The sequence below is a fragment of the Seriola dumerili genome, unplaced genomic scaffold (genome assembly GCF_002260705.1).
Source record: "Seriola dumerili isolate Sdu_G_001 unplaced genomic scaffold, Sdu_1.0 BDQW01000134.1, whole genome shotgun sequence".
Classification (NCBI taxonomy): Eukaryota; Metazoa; Chordata; class Actinopteri; order Carangiformes; family Carangidae; genus Seriola; species Seriola dumerili.
This window is the reverse complement of record NW_019174389.1, coordinates 1744080-1770804: the sequence shown is the minus strand read 5'-3', so window position 1 is coordinate 1770804 and position 26725 is coordinate 1744080. Positions and strand designations below refer to the sequence as shown.

At 40.0% G+C, this 26725-nt stretch overlaps 2 protein-coding genes across 2 annotated transcripts in view; one reads left to right on the top strand and one right to left on the bottom strand.

Annotated features, from left to right (window-relative positions):
• The window catches only part of LOC111224434 (forkhead box protein O1-A-like), a 27232-nt gene extending 16736 nt beyond the window's left edge, over nt 1-10496 (bottom strand). Inside the window, exon 1 of the mRNA XM_022748917.1 lies at nt 9500-10496. Coding sequence (XP_022604638.1) covers nt 9500-10171 — 672 coding nt within the window. The 5' untranslated portion in view covers nt 10172-10496. The remainder of the gene's footprint in view (nt 1-9499) is intronic.
• Nucleotides 10497-12017: 1521 nt separating this feature from the next.
• Nucleotides 12018-26354, top strand: LOC111224421 (mitochondrial ornithine transporter 1-like). The gene is made up of 14 exons (XM_022748893.1): nt 12018-12318; nt 12465-12543; nt 13236-13494; nt 15083-15223; nt 15321-15496; nt 15598-15756; nt 17467-17576; nt 21224-21254; nt 22755-22858; nt 23410-23482; nt 23828-23910; nt 24111-24314; nt 25913-26047; nt 26159-26354. Exons 2-14 carry the CDS (start codon nt 12489-12491, stop codon nt 26348-26350), a joined length of 1722 nt encoding a protein of 573 aa, XP_022604614.1. The 5' UTR covers nt 12018-12318; nt 12465-12488; the 3' UTR covers nt 26351-26354.
• The last annotated feature ends 371 nt before the right edge of the window (nt 26355-26725 follow it).

The following is a 26725-nucleotide window of genomic DNA, read 5'->3' as shown; positions in this document are numbered from 1 at the left end:
ACACACACACACACACACACACACACACACACACACACATAAACTATGAGAAATTGATGGGACACCACATTTTACATGTGTGAAGAAGCACTGAGGGTTTTCACTTCTCACTTGGATGGTGAAATTATTTTAAATCTGTACAGCACTTCCTCTTCTCACACTATAAAACAATGCTGAGGTCTTCCTGTTAACCCCACAGGAGAATTTTCCAATTTTCTGACTGATGAGAAGTTGCGATGGCAGACAGAGCCGCAGTGTATTCTGCGAAACAAACCACCGTGCCCGGGCAAACCCACTGCCAAAACAGATGATCACATGCTCTCGTCCCACTACTACTAAACCCGCACTGAGAAAAACAAAACAGTCTGACTCATCCTAAATGACTGTTTACCTGACCATGGAGCTGGATGTCACCTCTATCTTTTCGACTCTAGCGTAAAGCAACCTGCGTGGGCACATCTCCTCTGTCCTGTTGAATGAGGCTCTACACACTGCTTGTATCTTTTTTTGTATCACTTACACTCTGTGCAGTTACTGGAGGCTACGCTGATCTGTCCTCTGGTCTACAGCCAGAAAAAAGGACTGACAAAACAAAACTCTGGCAGGAGTGGTGCAGGGTTGTGTGATGCCAGTGTCTGAGGTGGGTTGGAAACACCCGTGTACACATTTGACATGATTTGTTTGACTTCACTAAATGAAAGGGGCACTTCACAGGGATTTTCCTGGGTCCTTTCCAGTGAGATACAGACGCTGTAAGTGTAAAGTTATCAGCTGTAACACTAACAGAGGTTAAATATATCCCTTATAATACAGTGAGTTCAGCTCCTCGGCTCAGGAAACATGCAGTTTTAATAGATAATGCTTTAATCAAGTATGTTTAACTTAATTTTTTACCACTTTAGTCAGTTGCATTTTGATTTTGGTTCCAAGCTGGTAAAATAAGCACATTCATTGAGCTCTGAAACTAAAAAGCCTTTTTTTTCAAAGCAAAAAGCAATGCAGAAAAACATTCAAATAATAATGAAGAATATTGTAGATAAAGAGAACATGTAATATAACTTGAAAAAACCTTCAACAGTTATATAATGGAACCATATTTTCTTTTGATGCGCTGGAATTCATCACAAATTTCTACAAATCATAAAATATATTAAAGTTATTGCTGCATCCGGACAGTTCTTTGTTCAGGAAAAATCTTGACTGAGTAAAACTTATATACATATTAAATAGGTTCTACATGTTTTTGGGACATTTCAGTAAAAAAAAAAAAAACTGGCAAACAGAGCAATGACCCAACAGAAAACAAACTTTTTGGGACAGATCTACAAGATGAAGTCTCTTTGACAACCAGACAGACAGACAGGTAGACAGACATGATCCCCTGAGTGGTATGTGTCTCACGGTGTCTGCCGTTGCCCACTGGCTTCGTCCCACAGCATTCTGGACATGCTGTTAAAGGTTTGCTGTGACATCCCAGACAGCACCAGCACATGGGATACTCGTTTGAGGTTCAAGCTGATGTGACTTCATAGCTACAGAATGGCTATATCCATAAATAAGCACACATGTACCACACACAGATATAAACATTCAAACACCATTTGATATCCCTGCTGTACCACACTGACAGTCTGTCTGTTGAGGTTGGAGTCAGTGAATAATTTCCTAAGATGTTTTTTTTTATAGAGGGAATATGAGACAGACAACAACACAGAGTACTGATACTGGGGCTGAGAGGAAAACAAATGTGGAGCAGAACATGATGAAAACATGAGGTTGTGAAATAATCTGCAGGGCTACTAGTTTCACACTGTTGCTCAATCAAATCAGTGTGACTGAGCATGGTTACATCACTTAGAAAATGACAATATTTTTCACTTGTCTGCATCAAATTTTCATAGCACGCTGAGCCAAAAGCGCTTAAACAAGTGGATCTACTTGTAATAGTTGATTCAGCTACACTTGTTTTGATCATTTAAGACATTAATGAACAGAAGAATTTAATGGTTCATCTCAAATGCACGAAATTGGTAATTTCTTTGTTTTATATCATTACAAATCAAATAGTTTTTGGGTTAGAACTTTAAAGGGCCTATTTGTAAGTTTTCTCTGCAGCTGAATGGGTTTTCCTACCAGTTATTGTTGCTTAACAAGAGGTTCAGCCATCATTGTCTTTATAGTAAAAGAGATTGTAATACGTCCTCTGAGCTGCACTACGTTCAGGGCAGATTGGAGGCTACAGTGAGTCGCTATTGGAAACTGACGACACAGGCCAGGGCTGGCTAGTTAGCATGCTAACTTCAGTAGAAGAAAAGATGTGATAGAGTTAAGAGTTAACATTGGCGTTTCTGCTGGAGACAGCTCTTGGTGGGTAAAAGAATGAAGTTTGATACTGAACTCACAACATTTCATCTAGACTGGTAAGTAAACAGTTGTTAATGCTAACGCTAGCCATGTAGTGATAGACAAACTTCCAAATAGCTCCTTTAAAGATGTCACCTTCAGTTTTTGGAACTTTAACTTCAACTTTTTTTGGCATAATATAGACTCAACAATAAATAAATAAATAAATAAATAAAGACTATGTGAATTGATATTGAAAATAATCATTATTGCAGTGCTTGTATCTACCAGAGCGTCTAACACAGAGCAGAACAAAGACTAACAGGTACTGTTCATCAATACTCACAGCTGCTTTTTAACACCCGTGATAGTGCCAGCCATGGTGATTCAGCACATCAAAGAACTAAGTGATATGAAAAGCGAAGGGGGGAAAAAAAGCAGTTGTAAGGAGATACTGGATTAAAATCAGCTGAGGAGAAAAGGAAAGGCAGAATATCACGCCACAATAAAAAAGATATAAAAGCCTGTGCTGGAATGTTCCCTGTGTCGGCCTGTCTGTCTGCCTGCCATCGTGTCTGTGCATCTGCCAGCAGCAGGGCTTTAATTATGAGGCCCAGGTTATGTGCACACACACATACACACACACGCACACACACAGGAGACTAGCGTCCCACATATCTCTAACACAGTGCCTCACAGTTCCGCTGACTAACCAGTGGCACCAGACTTTGGCCTGCGGCTCCCTGATTCCAGTAAATGTCTTGTTATGCAACTCCTAACAAGTGTCACCCAGTCTGAACTTAGAGCATTCTGGGACTCTGCTGTGCCCTCCCTCTCTCTTTCTCTTTATCTCTTAATTCTCTGAAGACAGTGAGCGGTTAGCTCCTTGGCTTTTGGGAGGAGGGGGGGTCCAGTAACCCTTTAAAACACTAAGTGTGGCCTTCTTTGTACAGAGGCAGAAAATCAGGAATGGGAGAGGCAGGCAGTGCAAGCAGGAAATGGGGAGGAGGGTGAAGAGAGCTCCTCCAGCTCTTTGCCTGAGAAACACAGCTGCCCCTCATGTCTTGGGGCAATGCCAAGGTTGGACTCCTCGACTGCCTCAGGGGGGTGAGAGGTGTGCATCTATGTGTGTGTGTGTTGAACTAGTAGAAACAGGAGGACTGCTGTTCTACCCAGCCCCCTGTCCTACTAATACACATTCACACCCAGAGAAACAAGCAGTTTGAGACTGGCGATAAAGTACAACCATTATTGTGCTCACTCAGGATTAGAATACCTTAATCCTTAGCTTCCGTATTTCTTTAAGACATACTCCTGGGGATCATGGGAACGATTATTTTGTATAACACACAGCAATTACATTACACCTCTGCATCATCCCTATCATGCAAACGCAGAAGAGCAATGTGATGCTACATAATTATCAATTAATTAAATTTGAAGCAGTTGGAGTCACTTTATAAAGGGGCTATTTTTAAGTTTATTTTTGGTTTATTGCTGGGAGCGGGTGGTGGTAGTTGTCGCTTGACAAGAGCTTCGGCCATCATTGCGTTTACGAGACAAAAGGTTATAATACGTCCTCTGAGCAGTGCTACATCGCCAGGGGGGAGTGGAGGAGTGAGATGTCGACAGGCCAGGGCTAGCTGGTTAGCCTTCTAATTTCAGTAGAAGAAAAGATGTCATAGAGACAAGAATTAATATTGACGTTGCTTTTTACCACTGGACACAGGTCTTGGTGAGTTAAGGAATGAAGTTTGATGCTGAATTCACAACATGTGTTCTAGACTGGTGAGTAAACAGCTGTTGATGCTAACGCTAGCTATGTAGCCATAGCAAAACTTGCATATAGCTCCTTTAATATTTAAGTAGAGTTTGACAACATACACTACTGGTACAAAGATAAATGGTAATCTGCCCAAGGTATAAAAAAAGTGAAGGTCACCAAAAACTGAGAAGACACTAGGAAACTGGTTAACTTACAGCTTTCCTGTAGCAATGGAAGTAAATGAACCCCTGAAAGTTAATGCAAACAATTCCTACAGGTTGATGACTTATAAAATGCTTGTCTGTAAAAAGGCAGGAACAAACTGTGTCACTACGCCCTTTGATGCATTAGTGGGAACGATACCGTACAGCAGGAAGTAGTACTGTATATTGCTGTCAGAATGGGGAGAATAAGGCAAGTAACAAAGGAAGACAGACTGGTTGGTCAGAGGTTCATCCGACAGCAAGAGAATGACCCAAAACATCAGAAGAAAAGAATTAGACAGTGGGAACCCCTTAAACCCCAAGGAGCTGGTTTGGGATGAACTGAAGGTGAAAGCAAAGCAACCTGCAAGTGCAACACATTCATGGGAACTTCTGCAACAGTGTTGGGAAAAACTTTCTGAGCAATATTTGATTTCCATTGTAGAAAACACGACGCGAGTTTCGATCAAAGATTTTGTTCAAATTTAGTTCAACAAAAAGATTCCATGATTCCTCATTTTTAAAATCTCCAATTGTTTATTTGTTCTCTGCTTTAATTTGAGAAACACTGAGACAATGAATTATGTAAGTGTGCATAACAGCTAAAAAAAACTGAGGTGCTCTAAATGTATGACTGGTAGTGTATACAGCAAGACTTTGCTACACCGCTGATACCAGTGTGGCACTCCTTGCTGACAACTGCTATGTAGCAAATCAATAAAGAGGACTGCTTTATGGTAATGTTACATTAACAGTATTTTTGCACCAGTTTGATAAAGTTTGGTGAGGTTAGCTGGGTTCATGAGGTTTCAGTTTCTTGACATTTTTGAGACTGACATGCTCATGAAGTAACTGGCCACAGCTAAAGGCATAGTAAAGCTTGGAGGTTAAGAAATTGCTTCCCATATTCCGATGAACTCCTCCTTATACGGTCAGTGCAACTCAATTGAAACACAAATTGTTTTCAATCACCTGTCAGGTCCTGGGATTCATCAAGTGATTATAAAGCCAGATCAGAGATTCCAAGACCCACAGATTCCACACACACTCATATCCTGACCTACTGCACGACCTATCTGAGTGTCTCCTCTCGGTGATACCTACAGTGTTTACTGTAGGACTAAGTGGGATTGGAGTCAATGGGTGCATTTACATGGTAATGACCCTCGTGTCACTCGCTGTACAATCTGCTCGGACCTGCGTGTTTGTCTGCTCCGGCACAGTTTGTTTTGAGATCCGTGGGAGTGTTTACCAGCATAGGCTGAGGAATTTCAGGTCAAGAGAGCGCCGTGTACAGAGAAAACCTATGACCGAATTGATCTCCAAACTGACATCAAAGAGCGCCTGAGCCATCCAGCTCCAGCGGCTGAAACCAAATATTTATCCTGTGGTGACGTACGTATAGTAGAGAAATACAAGAAAGAACAGATTTTTGGCAGGTACGCAAGGATGTGTGTGTACTGTATATATTATACTCTATTAATGCATGTGTGCAATTTGTGTGTGTGCTGCAGCCTGAAGCTATTTAACATTAATAACATTTTGCAGAGTGGAACGAGCATATCAGAAATAAATAACCAGCTCTGCAGAAAGGTTTGGTGATACATAATTTGTGCCATCTGTTCTTCTTCCTGTTGGATAGCGCCCTGTGCCAGGGCCAGTGTCCAGTCCACTTGGAGAGCTTCTCCAAGCTGGTCCCACCTGGCACAACTGTCCTCAAAATTCACACTGTCGCAGACGGCCTGAGAAGTGTGGAGGCTGTCATGACTCAGATCAGACACGACCGAATGTGGAGGATCAGCAGCGCTGTGAAACAAGCTCAGCCTTAAACAATTACAGAGCAGACAGTCTTAATCATATATTAATGAAATCTTCATGTGCTTCAGCCAGTTCACTTCAGGAGAACCCAGACTGCTCAGGGAGATCGGTAAGGCGGAGAAATGATCCTCGGTAACTTAGGAAAGATCGAACCAAAAGTAAAATACAACAGATTCAAGATGTCACTGGTGAAGAGAAACAAAACATTTATGTTGTGACTTCTGTCACTGAGATCTGTGTCTCATAGCACAAAAGAAACCACCACAAACCTTCGCCTTCGTATGACTTAACAGTCAACCAGCGAGTCAACCCAATACCTCTCCAAACCCCACAGCATATTCTCATTCCGAGCATTGTTTCATTTTCTCTTGAAGGCTCACTGGGTAAGAATGGGAGGTTATTTAGTCTGAGTGCTTTTGTTTGAATGTCTAGAGTCATTTTGCAAAGCTGGTGTCTCTGGAATAAAGTCTGCCACAAAATTTACATATTTTTATGTTTCCAATCAGTCATGTCACCTCAGTCGAGACAGAATATAACAATGCAGTCCAAGATGAAAAGCTATTCTACTATACTATATAAAAAACCTGATTTGTTGCTGAACAAATATTTTGTCAAATTCATAAACTCAATGACTTAAATACTGATTGATTAATTACTGTCTGAAAATATCTTTTTACTTCAAAGGGCCATTGAAGAAGAAACAGCACAAGAGAAAACACATGGCTGGAGAGAGAATTAACATTTTACATTGTCATGTTTACCACAGAGGCATTCTCTCCTCGGCTCATAAGTAAGCTCGCTCTGAAGAGACAATGTGTGATAGCCCCCCTGTGTGTAACCGAGGGGAGCTCTATGAATAACTCCCCTCGCAGCAGTGAATGGCACTTTTCTTTCCCACAGTATTACTCAGCCTACACCCCCAACATGGCAGGATAAGCAGCGAGCCCAGGCGATGGCTGAGCGCCCCTCTCCAAGCCGCCAATCACACAAAAACTGTTAAACAGACGCAGCGACGGCGAGAAGCTCCACTGTTTATTTAGGTGTGTTGCTGAAGACACAAAGACACGTTCACGTCTTTTGTCACTGTGACTCTGCTGCATGCTTTTCAAGATGTAAATGATCTGCTAATGTACTTAATGATGCTGGAGACAATTAACTCACAGTGATTTGTCTTCACTACACTCTGCTACATAATAACTTCCTAATTACACTGTAACCAGTGAGTGTCACTGAGAAAGTGTTGACCTCAGCTGTTTCATGGTCATCCAGGGGCTGGTATGACTGCTGACAATCATGTTGCCAAATGAAAAGTCTATGTAAAACTGATAATATAAAGGATTTTCCCACCTTTAAAGTCAACATCAGTTCAGATTTTTTTTTTTTCTCTGTTGATTCACCACAACCTAAGACTCTACATGACTAACAATCTGTAGGTGTGTGTGTTCTCAGGTGTCACCGTACCACACACTGCTGCCTGTCTTTACTCGAATCTGTGTTAGCTTCCACAAACTTGTTAATAATTATCCCGGGGTCCTCATAGGTGTATTCAGTTTTTATTTCCCACACTAATTTGTCTCTCTTTGTTTTGTTTTATGAATTAACCAGAAGTATTTCGGATGATTCCCTGCTCATTGGCAAACAACATCTTTGCTCTATTCAAGCAAAAATATTGTTAACAGAGAGCAAATTCTATCATATAACAGAGGGACACACACACTGTACACTCAAGAAGCACACTTGAAGATAAAATCACCTTACCTACAGATCATAACAAAGACACAGAGCAGCATAGATGCTGAACCTTTTAATGCGTATGATGAATGAATGAAGGGACGTTGCTTTTTTCAGATGGCCAAAGCTGCTTGGACAATATCACCACCCTAGCAACACATCTGCCCAGCACCTGCTTTGTTTACACTGAAGGGGTTTTTCCACTCTCATATAATTTGACCGAGAGGACTACGTTTGACAGCTCAACACGAGTTTTGTGCTTTTTGTAAACACTGAGCTCAAATGAATGAATATGGAGCAGGGCGTTGCTGAAAGCTGCATTAGTTCTCAGTCAACCTTTTAAAAAAAAAAAAGAAGGCAAAATATAAAAAATGACTTAATTTTGTGTCTGTGTGGTTCTGCGAGAACTAAAACAAGAAATTCTCACTGGCATTTGTGACTGACATGAGTGTGTCATCTCTCAGCACATGACTCAAACATGGGAGCCTGCTCTGACAAGGGGGAGACAACAACACAAACACCCCACAACTGCTTTACATTTCATCAGCAAGCCAGACAGCATATAACAGAGGGAAGCCATAATAAATCTCTCACTGTGTGACTGCAGGCTCAATATGATTTCCCACTGAGAGGAGACTGTCATCAATTTATTGTCAGACACCACTGAAACTACGTGTCTCCAAAAGGAGGTTTACGCCCTACAATAGTGTTCAGTGGGAGGGCCTGTCACACCACATCAGAAATTTTAAGTCCCCTCTTGTGTAATGCTTTGGACAGTTTCCAGGACACATGAATGCTTCTGGTATCTCCTCACGACATAGACGTCCAAACACAGCTTCAGTGTGGGCACACTCTAATATGGAAAAGTGTGAATTTGCCTTAAAATCTACCATTCATTTATAAAATAATAACTGAGAGAACAGAGCTGTCTCAATCATACTTTCAGCATTTGGGACATTCAGGAACGCAAGAAGGCAAATAGAAAAAAACCCTGTTGAGTCAGCAGACTCATATAAATCACATACTGCAGGGAGAAGTCAGATGACTGTCTAAGGTCATGGTTGCAATTGGTCAGTTTACTGAATTGGCATGAACTTGATGGATGACAATGAAGGGAAACATAGTTTCACAAGACCATGAGCAAATGATAGAAGAACTCACCAGTCACTTAACTTCTTTTTTTCAGTGACCAGAGTAAGGTGTGCAAAGTGCAAATATTAGCTGAAGTCTGTGCTGGAGATGTAACAGTATTACCAAAGATGGATGATGAAAGATACAGCAGATAATGAAAACATAAAAAAATAAACAACACTGACCAAATAGATTATATAGTCACAATAAAATGACTATTCAACACCGCAGAAAAGCCAGAAAGCCCTGGAGAGGTATTACAGTGATACCACAGGAGATAAAAAAATATATCATAAAGCACAATAAAGTCCCTGTGAACACACTGTTAAGTACCACAGACACACCAAAACTCCCCACTGGAAAACTTTGTTCAAGAACTGGCCTGGCACAGGGACTGCTCTATCAGGCATAGGCAGCAGCCATTCATGCTGTGAATTGCCACCACAAACACACTGCATCTCCTAGGATAAAAGTAACAAAAGAGAAAAAACAACAAAAACAAACATACCTTCCAGCCTGCAGAGCTGTTGCTGTCTCCTTTGTCCTTGAAATATGGCACACTCTTCACCATCCAGTCATAAATCTGAGACAGAGTTAGTCGGTTCTCAGGAGAACTTTCGATAGCTTTGGTTATGAGGTCTGCATATGACATATTCCCCCATGCGTTTCGCCGGGAGGAGCTGCTCTTCCTTTGGGCAGCGGCGGCAGCTGCGGCCGCGGCCGCCGAGGACGAGGAGCCGACCGGGGAGGAGAGCAGAGGCACCTGCTGCTGCTGCTGCTGCTGCTGATGCGGGAGTTGCGGGTTCGGGTGCTGCTGCTGCTGATGCTGCTGCTGATGTTTGTGCTGATGTTGTTGCTGATGTTGCTGCTGTTGCTGCTGCTGCTGCTGTGGAGGTTGCTGGTGGACGCAGTTCTCCTGACACTGAAAATCAGAGCACAGGATGACAGGTTTCTGCTCCGGGAAGTCCTCGGACTCCTCCAGCAGGCTCAGGTTGTTGATGAACTCGGCGTTGCTGGCGGGCTCCTGCTTCACAGACGGCACCGGCGATGACGTGTTGGAGTCGCCCGGGTTGATGAACTCCGGTCGGGGCAAGGGCCAAGTGCAGGAGCGGGGCCGCGGCAGGGGCTCAAAATCCGGGTCGATTTCCACCAGGTGTGGCTGCTGGGCCGCTTCCGCCATGGTCGAGAGGTGACGGAGCCAAGTGTTACAATGTCATGTAAAAGCGGCAAAATATGTCGCCCCTCAAAAGTTGTAGCTTCGCCTGTGAAATGTGAGCGAACAGGAGATAAATCTGTCCGGGAAAACAGTGCTCCGCCTGGGCGCAAACTCTACACTGACAGTTACATCCCAAGCCGGTAAAAATCTGAGTCAACAGTGATAAAAATGATCTTTCTGAAAAGGCCTTTCACGTGAAAAAAGTTGTGTAAGTGGCCACAGAGCGCTGAGCCGCTGGTTTGTTGTTGTTATCCAGTCGTAGTGATGTTGAGACTGCGCCCCGTACAGCCTGTTGACTCTCTGTGTTGTACAGCATGTGAGGACTTACTGGAAGTATCATTTAGCGGCTGACACCGCCCACATTTGATTGACACATGAAGAGCTCCAATGAATGAGACCGAAAGAGTTAGATGAAAAAAAAATTCCTTGTTTTCATTCTTTCGCCTGGCAAATATGTGGAGCAAAAAAAGAAAAAAAAACGAAAAAAAAAAACAAAACTATTTTTTTTCTGTCAGCTGTGTTTCTCTCTCTTAGAAAATTTCTTATTAATGTAAAAGTTAAATATAGTATATTATTTTACACATGACGTCTAGAGAGTGTGGCCTATAAGCCTACATTTTCCTTTATATTTCTAATAGTTGTGTTTGTGTTTTAATGTATCTTTGTCATCACCTTCACATTTAATTAGAAATATTCTTCTTCTTCTCTTTTATTCATTCATCTGCTGGATAATATTCAAGGGAGATGATACCAACTTATATTTTTTCATGCGCTGCTACCTGAAAGTTAGACCCCATATAGGCCTACTACTCTTTATGAGACAGTTTCTAAATTAATTTTCCACCCAAACAAATATTAACACTCTGCTGCAGCAAATAATCATAGTGTAGAATAAGTTAAAGTAGCCTACAGAGTTTACAAAATTCACAAACAAATACTAAATAAAAAAATCTCAAAAACTATAGGGTTAAGATAGAAATACATAGACCTTTAAAATATTGATAATAGCCTACTGTATATAATGATAGAGTTGAGAATTTTAAGAAAAGAAAGATTAAAAAAATATTTTGATTCAAATAAAGAGTGGCTCTTCTGTGGTACGTTAATGAACCAAACCAGTTTCTGTGTTCACTTTGTAGGAGCTGGTCCTTGGTGATTTGTTGGACCAGAGGTGTTTCAGTGTCCTCAGCTAACTATGGAGTACGCTGTCACCCTGTGGCCAGTGTTAGGTATTACACCCAGACACAGCCGGCATCGCATCTCTTCCGCATTTAACAGCTCCCCAGCCCATGCAGCCAGCATGACAAAGACTAACGAAACACTGAAACACATGGCATATATTTTCCATCACCGGCGTGTTTTTTTTTTTTTTTTTAATTGTGTTTACTTATCATCAACTCTGAGCTGTCACGTAAAAAGATGATTTATGTAGTAGGCCTACCTTTAATTCCAACCAGACACCTATGTCAAGTCAGTGTGAGTTAAAATAGAGCATGTACAGTGCTTAGTTGTTTCAAAATAAAGCTAACTGTTAAATGTGTTTTAATTGAAAGCAAAGATAGATCGAAGATGAAATAATAATATAGATCATTTTTTCAGCCGTGTCAACAGTCACAAAATGATATGTAACAGTATATATTAAAGACAGGGCCTCTTTACAGTTTGTCGATGTAACGGCCTAATTTTACCCCTAATTATCATGCTTTAATTTTGGTTTTAAGACCAACTGTTTCCTGTATCATTGTGACTTCCTCTGCATATTTTGATAAAACTGCTAACGCACTTGGTGCGCATGGCGGGAGACACTTGTTGTAACCAACCAGCATTTCATAAGACGTTGCTTGGAAAACGGAAGTAGAGTGACGCATTAAACTCCTGCAACGGAATTTAAAGCTGAAATCTGTTCCTGAAAATCTGAGTTTCATTCTGCGAATTAAGATGCTCACGTGGAAACTTATTACCTGGAAAGGTGTTGACTAGTTGTCAAGGTCACGGTCATCTAGTGCCCACGTAGAGCGACGTGCTGTGTTGGAGTAAATGTTTTCACTGTTGTTGTATGTGAAGGAAGAAAACAGGTTAAGATCAGCTGCTGCAGACTGAGGAGCGCACAGGTGAGCATTAAATATTTATTATCCTTTATTGTATTTTATACCTTTGCAGATCATTAGTATGTTTACTTTCACTTTTGCGATTGCATTTGTATTTGTGTGTGAAGAGATGATGGTTGTTGAATAGCCTCAACTGTTGATATTTTCAGGCTGGCAGCATCTTCTGAAACATCATGGCTCCACACCCTGTAATCCAGGCCATCATTGACTTCACAGCGGGAGCAATAGGTGGGTTTTGTCTGTACACAGCTGATCATATGGTAAAATGGTAAATGGGCTATACACATTCATATACACATTCACACACTGATGGCAAAGCATCAGGAGCAGTTAAAGGTTCAGAGTCTTGCTCAAGGACACTTTGACACTCCTCTCTGGAGGACCCGGTGATGATCAGACCATGGACCCTCACTAACTTCAAACCTCATGATAAATCAAGTTATTCAACATAATTTTACAATAGAATTTAAGTTAGCATATAGTGAGTGTGCATACTATTTGTTTTATTCCTGGATTCCCACCGTTTCTCTATTTATTGCAGAGAGAGGCTTTATACATTCATTTTATTTTATAAAAAAAAGACTTAATTGCCTTATGTCTGATTCTTCTATAATTTATAACTATTATTAGGCTAGTGCTGAAATAGCATTTAGTGTACTTAACACTCTGAAACACTCACAAGTGTGAGAGAAGCAGTGAGGTCAGCCACAGGCCACGACCAACCTTAGTAACCAAATATTAGTTTGTGCAGTTTACAGTTAGCGTATGTATTCACAAAGTCATATCCATATCCATCATATAAGATCCTGTGAGAGCATGATAATAAAAGTACCTTAACTGTCAAGTGACTTTGGGTACTTCTGCTCTGATAAGTTGCATCTCTGTGAATGAACCTTCCATCTCTTGTCATCTTTCCTCAGGCGGTACGGCTTGTGTGCTGAGCGGTCAGCCGTTTGACACCACGAAGGTGAAGATGCAGACGTTCCCCACCATGTACCGCGGATTCATCCACTGCTTCATTTCAACCTTCAGACAGATGGGACTCCGTGGTCTCTACAAAGGCACGACCCCGGCCCTTATAGCCAACATCAGTGAGAACGCCGTGCTCTTCTTGAGTTACGGCCTCTGCCAGGACGCAGTCCGCCTCATGGCCAGGATGGATAAAGGGACAGAACTCAGGTTTGACGCTGACATTTTCTGTGCATTTATTTGTGTTTCCACCATAAGCTCCATAGCTGGCTGTCGTGATGAACAACATGTCAAACTGTCAGTATATTATATCATCGATGATGATGCTATTTTATTCCTCCACATTTTCTTCCATCTCCTGCTATCAAGGTGTTTCTGCCTCCTCTGCCCACTCCCTGTGCAGTAAAGCTTTTCACCATACTCTATTGTGCAATGCAGTATCATAATGGAGTCTGGTCACACAATTTTTTGTCATTCTAAATTAAATATCTGGGAGACACTTTGAGGACTGAATGATTAATTAAATCAAAATATTATGTATAGACTAATAATAAGAGTTAAACTGCTAACAATACTAACCCCTCGTTGCACCCTAAAGTAGAATGAAGTCAGACACTATTCAACCAAAAAATATAGGTCGAATATATAGAATATATTGCTAATGGTCATTATACACTATACGCATTGCTGCATTATTAATGCAGCCATCTTTACTACAAAGAGAAATATCCTTTACTACATTATCTTGGCCTGGTGTTCAGTTCTAGTGTGAATCCAAAAAGATGAAATTAAATGCAGAAGAGGGGTCGATGTATTATTTTTTTTTGTCTGCTGTCTTCCTCTCAGACTTCATACAGACCCAACAACCTTCCTACATTTCCCGGCCTGTGTGTTACCTGAGAAGCAAAACCTGAAAAAGCACCTGGAAAAAAAAGGCACTAATGTTGTGAAGTGTAATTGCTGCAAAGTGCAAAGGAATTCTGAACAGACATATTATTATTTTAAACAACTCAGAGCTTTTCTCATCTCAGTTTTAGTGGCTGGACAGAGGAGTACACCGTTGAGAAAGATTTGAGTGAATAAATCACATAGCCGGGTAGTCAGGAAACAAATAGTCTTCATCAGTGTTAGATATAGACATACTGTAAGCATTAGAGTAAAATAAACAGTACAAGACATTTTTAGATATTTAATTTGAAACCCAGAATCATCAGTAGAATCTCAGAGCATAAGGTATCGATATAAACCAGTGAGGTCAACAAAAAATGGACATTTTAAAATGATTGCTTGTGGAATCTATGTATCAAAATTATCCATATTGTAAACCACTATAACCAGTTTAATCTTTGACATTGCTGTGTCCAAGAAAAAGATCATAGAATGTGATGAGGAGCAACATTTTTATTGTAATTGGATTTAAAGTTATTTGATGGGAATGCCTCTTAATGTTAGAAACACTTTATTCTGAGAAATATCATGATGAGGGGACTCTGTCTACTGAAGAGCTCTTTGGGATAGAAACAATTCCATCAGCTCAGGAGCAGGAAATGTGAATGTGCTCTCAGAAAATCATCTTGGGTACATTCATAGGATGCTTTTCCATTTAGTGCACTTAATTTTCAAAGACTTTTGTGCGTCATCAGAATACACCAGAGCAAATGAATTCTATTTTAAGGTCATGATGGGAAAGAATTTATGTTTCTGTGTAAAATCTTAAAATATGTGGTCTTCCTGTAAGCATGCTAAAAACTTTTTACTGTTTATTTTTCTTATTGCACTCCTTTCCATTGCTCATCAGTGACATACAGAAGGCATCAGCAGGGTCTTTAGCCTCCATCTTCTCTGCCATGGCCTTATGCCCCACCGAGCTGGTGAAGTGTCGCCTGCAGGCCATGCACGAAATGGAAGCAACTGGCAAGATTGCGAGCGGGCAGAGGAGGTCAGTGTGAGCAAAAGGAGACAGTGGAGTGAGCAGCACACGTTTACTTTTGTCTGATGCACTTTTGACTGTGTTGTGTTTTGTGGTGTGACCTCAGCTCAGTGTGGACAGTAGTGAAGACGGTCTTGAAGACGAATGGTCCCCTGGGTTTCTACCAAGGACTGACATCTACCATCGTAAGGGAGGTGCCAGGTTACTTCTGCTTCTTTGGGGCCTATGAACTGTGTCGATCTACATTTGCGCAGTACATGGGCACAGACAAGGAGGGTATAGGTATGGTTATTTTGAACATTATTGAGCAATAGGCATTTTCAGCCAATGATGTGCAGATGTTTTTGTGATCTGCTCCCTCAGAATAATGCTGGTCTTTGCAGGTATTCTTCCACTCATGTTCAGCGGAGGATTTGGGGGAGCTTGTCTTTGGTTGACGGTCTATCCCATAGACTGCGTGAAGTCCAGGATCCAGGTCTACTCCTTAGCTGGGAGGCAAGAGGGCTTCATGAAAACCGTCACGAGTATCATCCGCACTGAAGGTAAAATCTGATTGTTAATTCTAAAACTGAAATACACCTAAATGGATATGGATCATTGGCTTCTCAGATGCCTCTGAAGTTTCTACATCCAGACCATGTTTGCAACAGCAGGGGAGCACAACCGACTGGTTTATATCACATGACCATATAATCATAGTTTGAAGGGCAGCAACCATATAATTTGGCTCTTTACAACCTTGGCTCAGTGGAGGACTGTGCTGACTCAAACACACACTTAGTGTCTAGACGTGACTTTCCCATTCTGTTTATAACAAGTTCAGACGGTCAGAAATAACCACTGCAGAGCCACACTTCTCACCTTAATGCGTGTTCATTCAAAAGAGGATTCTCCAACAGTATTTGTTTTGTTTTGCATTGTTTTCTGAGCTTCTCTTATATACAGTATCTGAAAAAAAGAGTCTTTGTGGTCTTACAGCCACCATGTTTGTTATACATTATTCAGCTTCCTTTCTGTACTGACAGAGTACACCTATCGTTTCTGGTGTTGGCATGTTATTTTTGACACAGAGAGAAGACGGGAGGGACGGATATCTGAAAGTATGGTTTGTGGTTATACTGTCTCCTGCTGCCAGTCAGTGTTCATAACTAGCCAGAATTATTCAAATTATTTAAAAAGAGAAAAAGGAACATGAAGCGACCGTGAAGGAGACAATAAGGATAACACAAATCAGACTTATTGAACTTGACAACAAGTAGCAGAAGTAATAAATAAATATTAGTATGTACAGTATGAAGGGTGTCCAGCATAACAACAGCAAAGCATGCTGAGATAGAAATTTGCTTCACATATAACATGCAAAAAATAAAAAAATCAGCACTTGAAACTTTCGAAATACTGAAAGAAGTTGAAGTGGAAGTCAAAATGCTGTCAGTGAAAGAAATTTAAATGGTGGTTCAAGTGGAAGAGCTGAGAAGAAATAATAAGAATAAAGATAGAAAAACAATGTAGTGTCAGCTGAAGTGTAATCAGTGAAAGCAGAGTTTTGAAAAGAGTATTGTTAGTTGAAAGCTGTGAAACAGTCAGTTAAAGACAAGGAGATAGATGCAGCTGAATTGTTATTGAAGGTATGTCTATAGCTGAGGTGCTTAGACCCCGATGATGGTACTTATGGGCAAACTAGGTATCAACAAAACACCCCAGCAGAGCAGCCACTAAAGCGATATTTTTATTCCACTGTTCTGTGAGAATGGCAGACACTGTTGTGTATGAAAATCTAGAGTCTGACCTGTTTTGCACATGTAGTTGAATGTACAGTAACTGTACATCTCATCTCTGTCTGCATGCTTCATGTACAGTGACAGCCACACACTGCACCATCTGCGCCATCTGCTGGTGTAATGGGGGAAAATCCTAGAGTAAATGACAGATTTTACGACTTTGAAAAGCCAAAGTTTCACAGTGCTAATCTTTACTGGCATGACAAATGCAGGGGCCCCTGACTTAGCCTGGGAAGGTGGTAAACATATAATACAGACTTGAATAAAACCATTAAAAAAAAGCTATAAAACTAACCCTGAATGGGTTAATAGGGGAGCAGGAGGTTTGAAACTTTGCAGAGGTTTAAATGCAGCACTGCTAGTCTGACTTTCCCTCAGAGAGTGAGGATGCCTCTCGTTGCTCATTGGCCCAAACTGGGGGCCTGACTCATCTGCAGGGAATGACTTGTGTGACTCTCTCTTGTCCCTCAGGGTTCACTGCTCTGTACTCAGGCCTGACTCCTACCATGATACGCACCTTCCCTGCCAACGGAGCCCTCTTCCTGGCTTATGAGTTCAGTCGCAAGTCTATGATGGAGACAGTTGGCGCCTGACGTGGAGGATCTCTCCACTTAAGGCAAGTATCCTGCTGAAACAATGGCTTGTCCTCCAGTCTGTTGTCCTTTAAAATGATAGAGATATAAAAAATAAAAATAAAAAACTTGGTATCTGTATTCAGATATCTTGTGAGCAACATGACCACTGTGTGTCCCTACTGTGCTGGCCACAGTCGTTTTAAATAAAGTTTTAATCTTAACATTCATAAGTCTCAGCTTAATGCTTGTGTGTCTATATGTGTGAACATGTTGCAGCATGACGGATGGTTGTACCTCACATTGCATTTTTCAGTTAACGTTCACAAAAGCTTTGCCAGTCAAATCAGAGCAAAAACTAAAACCAGTTCAACCTGTCCTCCAAGCTGTTTAAGCCACACCAACAATTACATGTAATACTGTTCCCCTGATGGAATATCCGTCATTTTTTTCTGCAGCAGTAAGAACAAACAATATTTTTTCTTCTTTTTCTTTTCTTCCTTTCTTTAGTCTCTCTTAGCCAAAGCCAATTCTGAGTTACCTATCCTGACCACAAGAGGTCCACGTTCACACTATACACCACTGAACACTGTACTGCAGCAGGAAACAGCACACACATATAAAATGTAAAAAGGGAATTAGTATTTTATTTTTTCATAAGAACATAAATTACATGTTTAAGATTGTAGATTCAATTTTGGAATTAGTTTTTTTTAATCAACATTCTTTAATTCTCAAACCCAGTCCATCTCAAAACACTATAAAAATCAGTGTTTGAATTTGATTTAATAATAATTTCTTGATTCAGTAAGTCTGAAAGGGATTCTCAAAATATCCGAATGAAGCGACGACTGGAATTGTAAATGTAGTTAGAGTCCTGTTCCTGAAGCACTGAATCTTTAAAAGAAAACCTGGGGGAAGTAAATCTATCTTGGTCTTTTAAATTATGTGAATAATCACAAATTGCAGCTGCAGGGAATCGTGATTTATATCACATGATGGAATACAAAACAACCTCACCACAGCCTCAGCACAAATCGAAAGTACACAGATTTATTTTTTATTGCTTTAGACACAGTTGCATCTCAAACTCCTCAATTTCTATGAAAGTGTTCAAGGGGGCAAAGTGAGCCTGCTGTGTGTAGCGTTTTGTGTAGCATCCCAAGTGTGCAGCCGGGATTCATGTGCCAATCATGTCGCGAGCTGGCTGTCATGTGACCAAGTCACCATGTGACCGTCCATTAAAGGGACCTCACTGAAAAATGATGGTAATGAGCTGCTCACATGACGGTTCATATGACTGTGTAGCTCACTCACAATGAGTGTTGTACAGCTTCACATCAGAGAAGTGACCTCTACTGTGTATTGAGGCTGTGTTACATGACTAATTAATGTTTGGGTTCATATTGCTGTCAGTTACTCAACAGTCAATACACAGAAAATTCATTCATGTCATTTGATCTACCTTCATTTTTCTCTTTGTGTATTGTCCCAGCTCCTGTATTTATTAAATTTAAATTTTTTTAATTCCATACAATATCTTTCACCTTAAAAATATCTACTGTGAAAACCTTTTCCCAGTTTTTACACTATTTAAATGTGGGGAAACTTAGATTATCACCTGCACCAGCTCTCATGTTTCAAGACTCAGATGCCACCTATTGTTTATTCATAACCTGCACTCAGCAGGTGTCAGACTCCTGGACGTGGACGGTAGAGTATAATGGAAAAACTATAAGCTTTCCAGTAGAAGAGTCACATAGAGACTGGTTCAGCTCTGTGGTTCATGTTACCTGTTGGCACCCGCACGCTGCATTCAGAAGTCATACAACATGGAGTATGAGTTGATGTGCGTGTCTCTGGCTCATGGAAAGCAACAGGTGATGAGGGAAAGGGGACAGACCACACCCTGCAGGGAGTAGAGACAGGTAAACAAGTGCAGCTCTGGTTCTCTCGCTTCATCACACAGACAACATACGTTCACTAATGATCTCAACAACTTCCAGCACAGCAGAGATGGTTACACAAGGTAAACTGCAGATCAACACTGTGGAACATGTCGAAGGTAAATACTTTTTAGGATCTTTTACACTGAATGAGTGTGGAAATGTTATTCAGGGTGAACATGCATAGGATAATAAACATTACTTAAGGGCCCAAGATGTTTTTCGGGGACCCTGGAAGTTGAGGAATGCATCCTTGAGATTAGAAAATATTGTACGTTAAATTGCCTGTAAAAGATTTTGTTTTTTTCCTTATAATGGTCATTATTGTTATTGCATTTCTTACAAATTTTACACAATAACATGACAAAGATAAAGTGGTACAGTACAGGGTGTAAGCAGGGATCAGGGAAGAAAGAAAAAACTACAAAAACAAAAGGGTTGAAACAAAAAAGTTATTTATTGAACAATAAATTGAACATCAAGTGTTTTGTCATCCACAAATGTTTAGCTTGCATAGCTCCACACTCACCTTTACTGAGAGAAACTGTTTGGAGCTCTCTAAACTATACCTACATTATTCACGATGCATTACAATTTAAAATGTTCCTTCTAGTGCTGAAACAATTTGTTTATTGACCGTTTCTTCAGTCAACAGAAAATTCAAAATTCTGTTTTGTTTATTCCCTTTGCTTGTCATTTATCAAGCAAACATGACTGTGGCTGGTTCCAGCTTCTCAAATGTGAGGATTAGCTTCTATTGTGTGCTTTCTAAAATTGTAAATCTAAATGAAAATTGAATACCTTTGGAATTTTTTAACTGTTTTATGACAAAACAAGCTACTGTATGTACGATATATGTTTGGGCAGAGCCGGCCCGAGCCTTTATACGGCCCTAAGCAGAATTTGATTTAATCAAGTATGCAGGTTTGGCCTCAACATGAAAAGGGACGCAACAACCCTGCCACCCCACCACAACAAAGAGATTGACTTTTTGATAAACCAAACGGTTTATTAACATATAAGATCTGAATTTACATTTAGGAATGCCCACACACAAATGTAATATATGTACAAGTGTTGAATCTCCATATATGAAATATATGTACATATGAAGTAAAATTAAATATGTATATACAGTATAGCATATACTGTATATATTTAAAAATTGCATGTGAGACTTGTTAGGAACTGAAACAATATGACATAATGACATATACTGTATGTCTAGCTAATACAAACATGTATTTTAGTATGTCTATTCATATTATAGATTTATATTATAGACATATGTTACATAAATATATATCCATCCCAAAGCCTTTCAGTATATGTTCATTATATATGTAAATATAAAAGTAGACACAGACATGTATAGTTAAATCTCATAAGAAATAAGGAAGAAAATCATATAGAACATGTAGAATTTTAATAAGCATATTGTTTTAATGAAGTTGCATTTTTACTGTGAGTATTTCATATATGTTATAAACTTATAGCTTCATGTATCCAGAGGATGTATATATGTCATAATAATATATCCTCTTATAGATGACACATATGGTAACATCACTCTTGATATTGGGACAAATACGTCATATATATATATATATATATATATCATGTCATAAAAACATCTTAGTATAGCAAGGCATAGTATACTAAGGCATTGGAGTTGCCAATTAACGTGATGTGCATGTTTTTGGATACCAGGAGGAAGCTGGAGTACCCAAAAAGATCCCATGTATAGTATAGTAAGGAATAAAAACGTTATTGTATAGTAAGACATAAAAAAGTCATAATATAGTAAGTCATAAAAATGTCACTGTATAGTAAGGCAAAAAAAATTAGCTACGATAGTAATCAGAAAAAACGGCATAGTAAGTCATAAAAATGTCATACTATGGTTAATACAAAAAAAGTCATAGTATAGTATGGTATAGAAACGTCATACTATAGTAAGGCATAAGAACGCCATAGTATAATATGCCATAAAAAGTCATACAATAGTAAGGCATAAAAAATCACCAATGTCTAGTAAAGAATAAAAACTTCACAGTATAGTGAGGAATAAAAAGTCATAGTAGAGTAAATCATAAAAAGTCACAGTATAGTCAGGTATAAAAAAGTCATAGTATAGTAAGGCATAGAAATGACATAGGATAGTAAGTCATAAAAACGTCATAGTATGGCAAGTAAAAAAAAAGTCATAGCATAGTATGGCATGAAAAGCCATAATATAATAACACATTAGAGTCGCCAGTTAACCTAATGCTCATGTCTTTGGACAGCAGGAGGAAGCCAGAGTACCTCAAAAGAACCCATGCAGGCACAGGAAGAACATGCAAACTCCACACGGAAAGGACCCCAGGCAACGATTCCAACCAGTGCACCATCTTGCCACCCCATATAAGAGTCATAGTATAGTAATTCATTAATATTCATCATACAACAAAAAAGTCATAAGGCATAAAAACGCTATAGTATAGTAAAGCATAAAGACCCATAGTATAGTAATTAAGTCACAAAAAAACACCATAGAAGAGTAAGGCATAAAAAGTAGTATTATAGTAAGTTATAAAAATGAATTCCTACTGTCCATATGCAACCCCCCTGTCACCAGGTGCATCGGCGTTTTATTCTGCAACATGTTAAAATACATTAGTGTTGTATTTCAGCACTGTACCCCAAAGAAAATTTTCCATTTGGATAAAGGATGTGCAGCAGCACTAAACAAATCGATGCGTAATATAACGACATGGAAATATGATAGTTGGCAGTTGGATAGTTACCAGTCCTTCTCTATACTCTGTGATGTTTTTTTTTTTTTTTTTTTTAATTTCATTAGGCCTACATTTATATGACAGTTTTAGTGTAAGAGTAAGAAAATGAAATGTTATATCAATAGTTCAGTAGCTTTACACAACACTGTGTGACTCAGGTGAACTTGAAGTGATGTTACTTCCCTCAGAGATTAATTACATCATTAATGACAAATTAGGAGTGTGTATCCACTGCACCTCACTGCCTGACTGAGTGAATGTTTTGTGTCACCTTTAGTAAAAGGTGCCGTCCCACTGGACTATATTACTGTTTAATTGTGTGACTACAAAATCACTTCAACTGTCTTCTGTCTGGATTGAAAGGCACACGAGTGGAACAAAGGTGCCATGGAAAATATGCAAAATACTCTATAGTGTGTCCTGTGCTTTAAAGACTCTAAAGTGTTTTCCACTCTTTACAGACAAAAACTCAGGGAGACTGGGATGTTTCGGTTGGCTGTTGGTCCTCGTATCCCTCCTCTTTATAATAGCAACCTTCCCGCTTGCAATATTTATGTGTGTGAAGGTAGAGTATATCCTCATTGATGTATAATGCTACTGATTAAGATTAGACTTCTATTTGTGTCTGAAAGCCAATGCAGAAATCAGCATCCTTGTATCAGATTTTTTTTAGTTTGCATTCACCGCTCTTGTTTCTTTATGACCTTTTTTAAATTCGAACCAAGTTTCATCAATATCCCTCATGAATTTTTGGCAGGTCAGGAAAACCTTAAACGGAATCCATCAGTCTGACTTTCTAAAAGTCTATAAGCTTTTTGAGTGAAAGGACACGAAAACATTTTTTTTTTAAAATTCATTAAAGGGGCTGTAGTTCTTTCTCTTTTAAGCCAATATGTGGAGGAAGTTTCAGTTTCAGTTCATGTAATGGATGACAGCGAGTGGCTGATACTTTATATAATACTGGCCGGCTCAGTCAGGATAGTCATGTGGGTGGACTTACAGTCATGCATTTGCATTTAGTTCACTCATGTGGCTGATATCATTGTCTTTTTTCTGATTTGTTTTTGGTCTTTTTCGTATATTCTTTGTGTGACTGTTTGTGTTTCTAACATCCAGATAGTGAATGAATACGAGAGAGCCGTGATTTTCAGACTCGGCCGGATCACAGACAGGAAGCCTAAAGGGCCAGGTTTGTCATTTAATGTGCTACATGCATGACCATACGCTGTAGGGGGGAAAGATACAGAAACTGGTTTTCTGGCTGAAAAGAATTTTTTATTTTTAGAAAGTTTGTTTGGCTATGATCCAGTATGTTTGACACTATAGAGTTCTGTTCAGTGGAGTTGGATCGGACTTCTGTCTGAAAGTAGTTACAAGCCAGTTTGATGCTCAGTGAATCAGTGAATGACTTACACTTTTCTTATTTGATCCTGTTAGAACTTCTGCAGTGTAGGATGGTCTGAATATATTGTGAAAATATTTATTGTCTGTGATGGATACTTAAAATAAAATCAGGATCTTTATTTCTTTGCAGGACTTTTCTTTGTTCTGCCCTGCACTGATAACTTTGTGAAAGTGGATCTGAGAACTGTGTCCTTTGACATCCCTCCACAAGAGGTACATTCTTTTTGTTTGTTTTTTTTGCATTTGCTCCATTTACATCAAATGTTGGGATATCATCTGTGTCTCTCGTACTCTCCTGTATCATAGTTTGTCTACAGTTTCTGTCATTAATAAGAAACATCCATCACCTTCCTGGACGATGACAAAATAGTAGCAGCATCATAACTGCAACGTTTGTTTTTGTACCTTTGGAGATCCTCACCAAAGACTCAGTGACAGTGTCTGTGGATGGCGTGGTGTACTTTCGCATACACTGCCCGATCTCATCTGTGGCCAATGTGTCCAGCGCACACTCGTCTACTCGCCTGCTGGCTCAAACCACCCTGAGGAATGTGCTCGGTACCAAGAACCTTGCAGAGCTGTTGTCTGACAGAGAGGGCATCTCAGTCAGCATGCAGGTGAGGATACACTGTGACAGTAGTGGGAATGTTCAATTTAGTAACTATAAAAGAAATGGCTGAACATAAAGTCAAAATTAATTTATGTTTTCACGGCCACTACATCGGTTAAAGTCATTTTTGATTTGTGGAGGCAACAAAAACACAAGATTTTTAGCCTTCATTCAAACCTGAAAGTCAGGTGTGCCTGTACATAAATGTACAGTATGAGAATACAATTTATTGCCCATCAACATTCTTCAAACAGCGTGTGCACCTTGCTGTGTCTGTGCAAACAGGAGTCCAATATTTACCTCATTACCCTCCATATTTTCCTTACAATGATTTGTTTGCATTTTGAACAGGTGCAAAGTATGTTCATGCGGGAAGAGAGCACAAGCAGTGAGGAAAATCTGCCGCTAATGTTTGACAAAAAAAACAAAACAAAGGTGAACTCGCTGTGCTTTTCACGGTCCTGAAAACCTGAAAAGATAGTGAGGCAATGAGCTCCAACTCTATCATGTCAAAGCTGCATCAGGTGTTGGTTTGGTACGGTGGCCAACAAGGACAAACAAGATGCAATGGCCCAAAACACTTCTTTTAGGAAAAACAAACTGCAAATTCAGAAACGATGCAGATTCAAAAATACGAAAATACAAAGCAAATACAAGTGGAACACCTTCAGCGTGAGCTTGCGCTTTGACCCGAGAAGCTAGACCTACGACCTGACCTTTGACCTTTGACCAAATGAGAGAGTATGAGGAAAGAAAGACGAGGCAACATAAAAAGGTGATAAAAAGGCGTTATGTTCCTTTTTTTACATTTAGCTGTAGTTTTTACAATATTATAAAAGAGCAACAGAAAGCGCAGCAAGCGTTAGCATGCTTATATACAGTCTATGGGTGTTCCACTTAGCGCTCCCCCTAGAGGCCTGGAGCACTCCCATTGGGTTGTCTAGATATGCAGCATTTTTCCTGTTGCATTTGTTTTGGGGGTTCATGTGTTTTTGTTTTTGCATTGTTTCAGTATTTGCAGAGTGTTGGCTGTTCACGTGTTTGTTTTGGCTTCATGCAGCAAGTTTTTTCAGTTGCTGCTGGTTTCCATCGTTGTATTTGTTTTATATTTTCGTATGTGTTTTTGAATCTGCATCATTTCTGAATTTGCAGCTCATTTCTCCTTATGGAAGTGTTCTGGAGCGTTGCAGCGCGTTTGCCCTTGTCAGCCACCGTAGACGGGTTTGGCCACTAGGTGCAGAAGAAGTCCAAAGCAAGCTGAAACTGGCATGATTTTCTTACAGTTTGTCATATTTGCCTCTTGACATATCCAGCAGTCATGGAGAAACATTATCATCATGTTTCTAACCTCCTGATGAATATAGGGCTCAAATTGATTCTCATTTTATCTCTATTTTGGTTTAAAGTGACAAAAAAAAATTGAATCGTAGCATTTTTCACAAGCTGTCATTAACTTATGTTGTTAGGTTTATCAGAGCTTGTTTGCATTAAACTATCGCCTGGTTGAAACAAAGAACAAATGTACCACAAAGCCAAAATGAGCTAATCAAAGGCTCCACAGCGATAACAATGGTTTTCTGACTGTTATTCAATATTCCCCTGCAGGAAGCTCTGGATGAAGCCACTGATCCGTGGGGTATTAAGGTGGAGCGTGTGGAGATCAAGGATGTGAAGTTGCCTCAGCAGCTGCAGAGAGCCATGGCAGCGGAGGCAGAAGCCAGCCGGGAGGCCAGAGCGAAGGTGGAGAGGGCGATGGAAGATCTGATTTAATTTCCTCGTCATACCTTTTAATCATTAAAAAAAAGAGATCGCTAAGAGGAAAGAGACAATGATTGTCTGTGTGTGTTTCAGATCATTGCTGCAGAGGGAGAGATGAAGGCCTCCCGGGCTCTGAAAGAAGCCTCTCTGGTGATCGCTGAATCACCCTCTGGCCTCCAGCTGCGATACCTTCAGACGCTCAACACCATCGCAGCAGAGAAGAACTCAACCATCATCTTCCCTCTGCCCATAGATATGATGCAGAATTTCATGCAGAGGAAGTGATGAATCTCAGAGCCAGCAAGTCCTATAAGAGCTTAATTAAGGCAGATTTGTACTATTGTTGTTATATATTATTACAGTTACAAGCCTCTGTGGTATCTCTTTTAGATGTGGTCCAAGAGCACTCTGCTCACTTTTCAAAGGACCAGTGTGTCGGATTTAGTGGCATCTGAATACCCCTTACCCCTCCCTTTCCAAGTGTATAGGAGAAGTACGGTGGCCTTCAGCTAACAGGGAAAAAGGTGTTTGGCTTGTCCATTCTGGGCTTCTGTAGAAACATGGTGGTGCAACATGGCAGGCGCCGTGAAAGAAGACCCGCTCTGTGTGTAAATAAGCTAATGAAAACACAACAATTATTAGCTTCAGGTGATTATACAC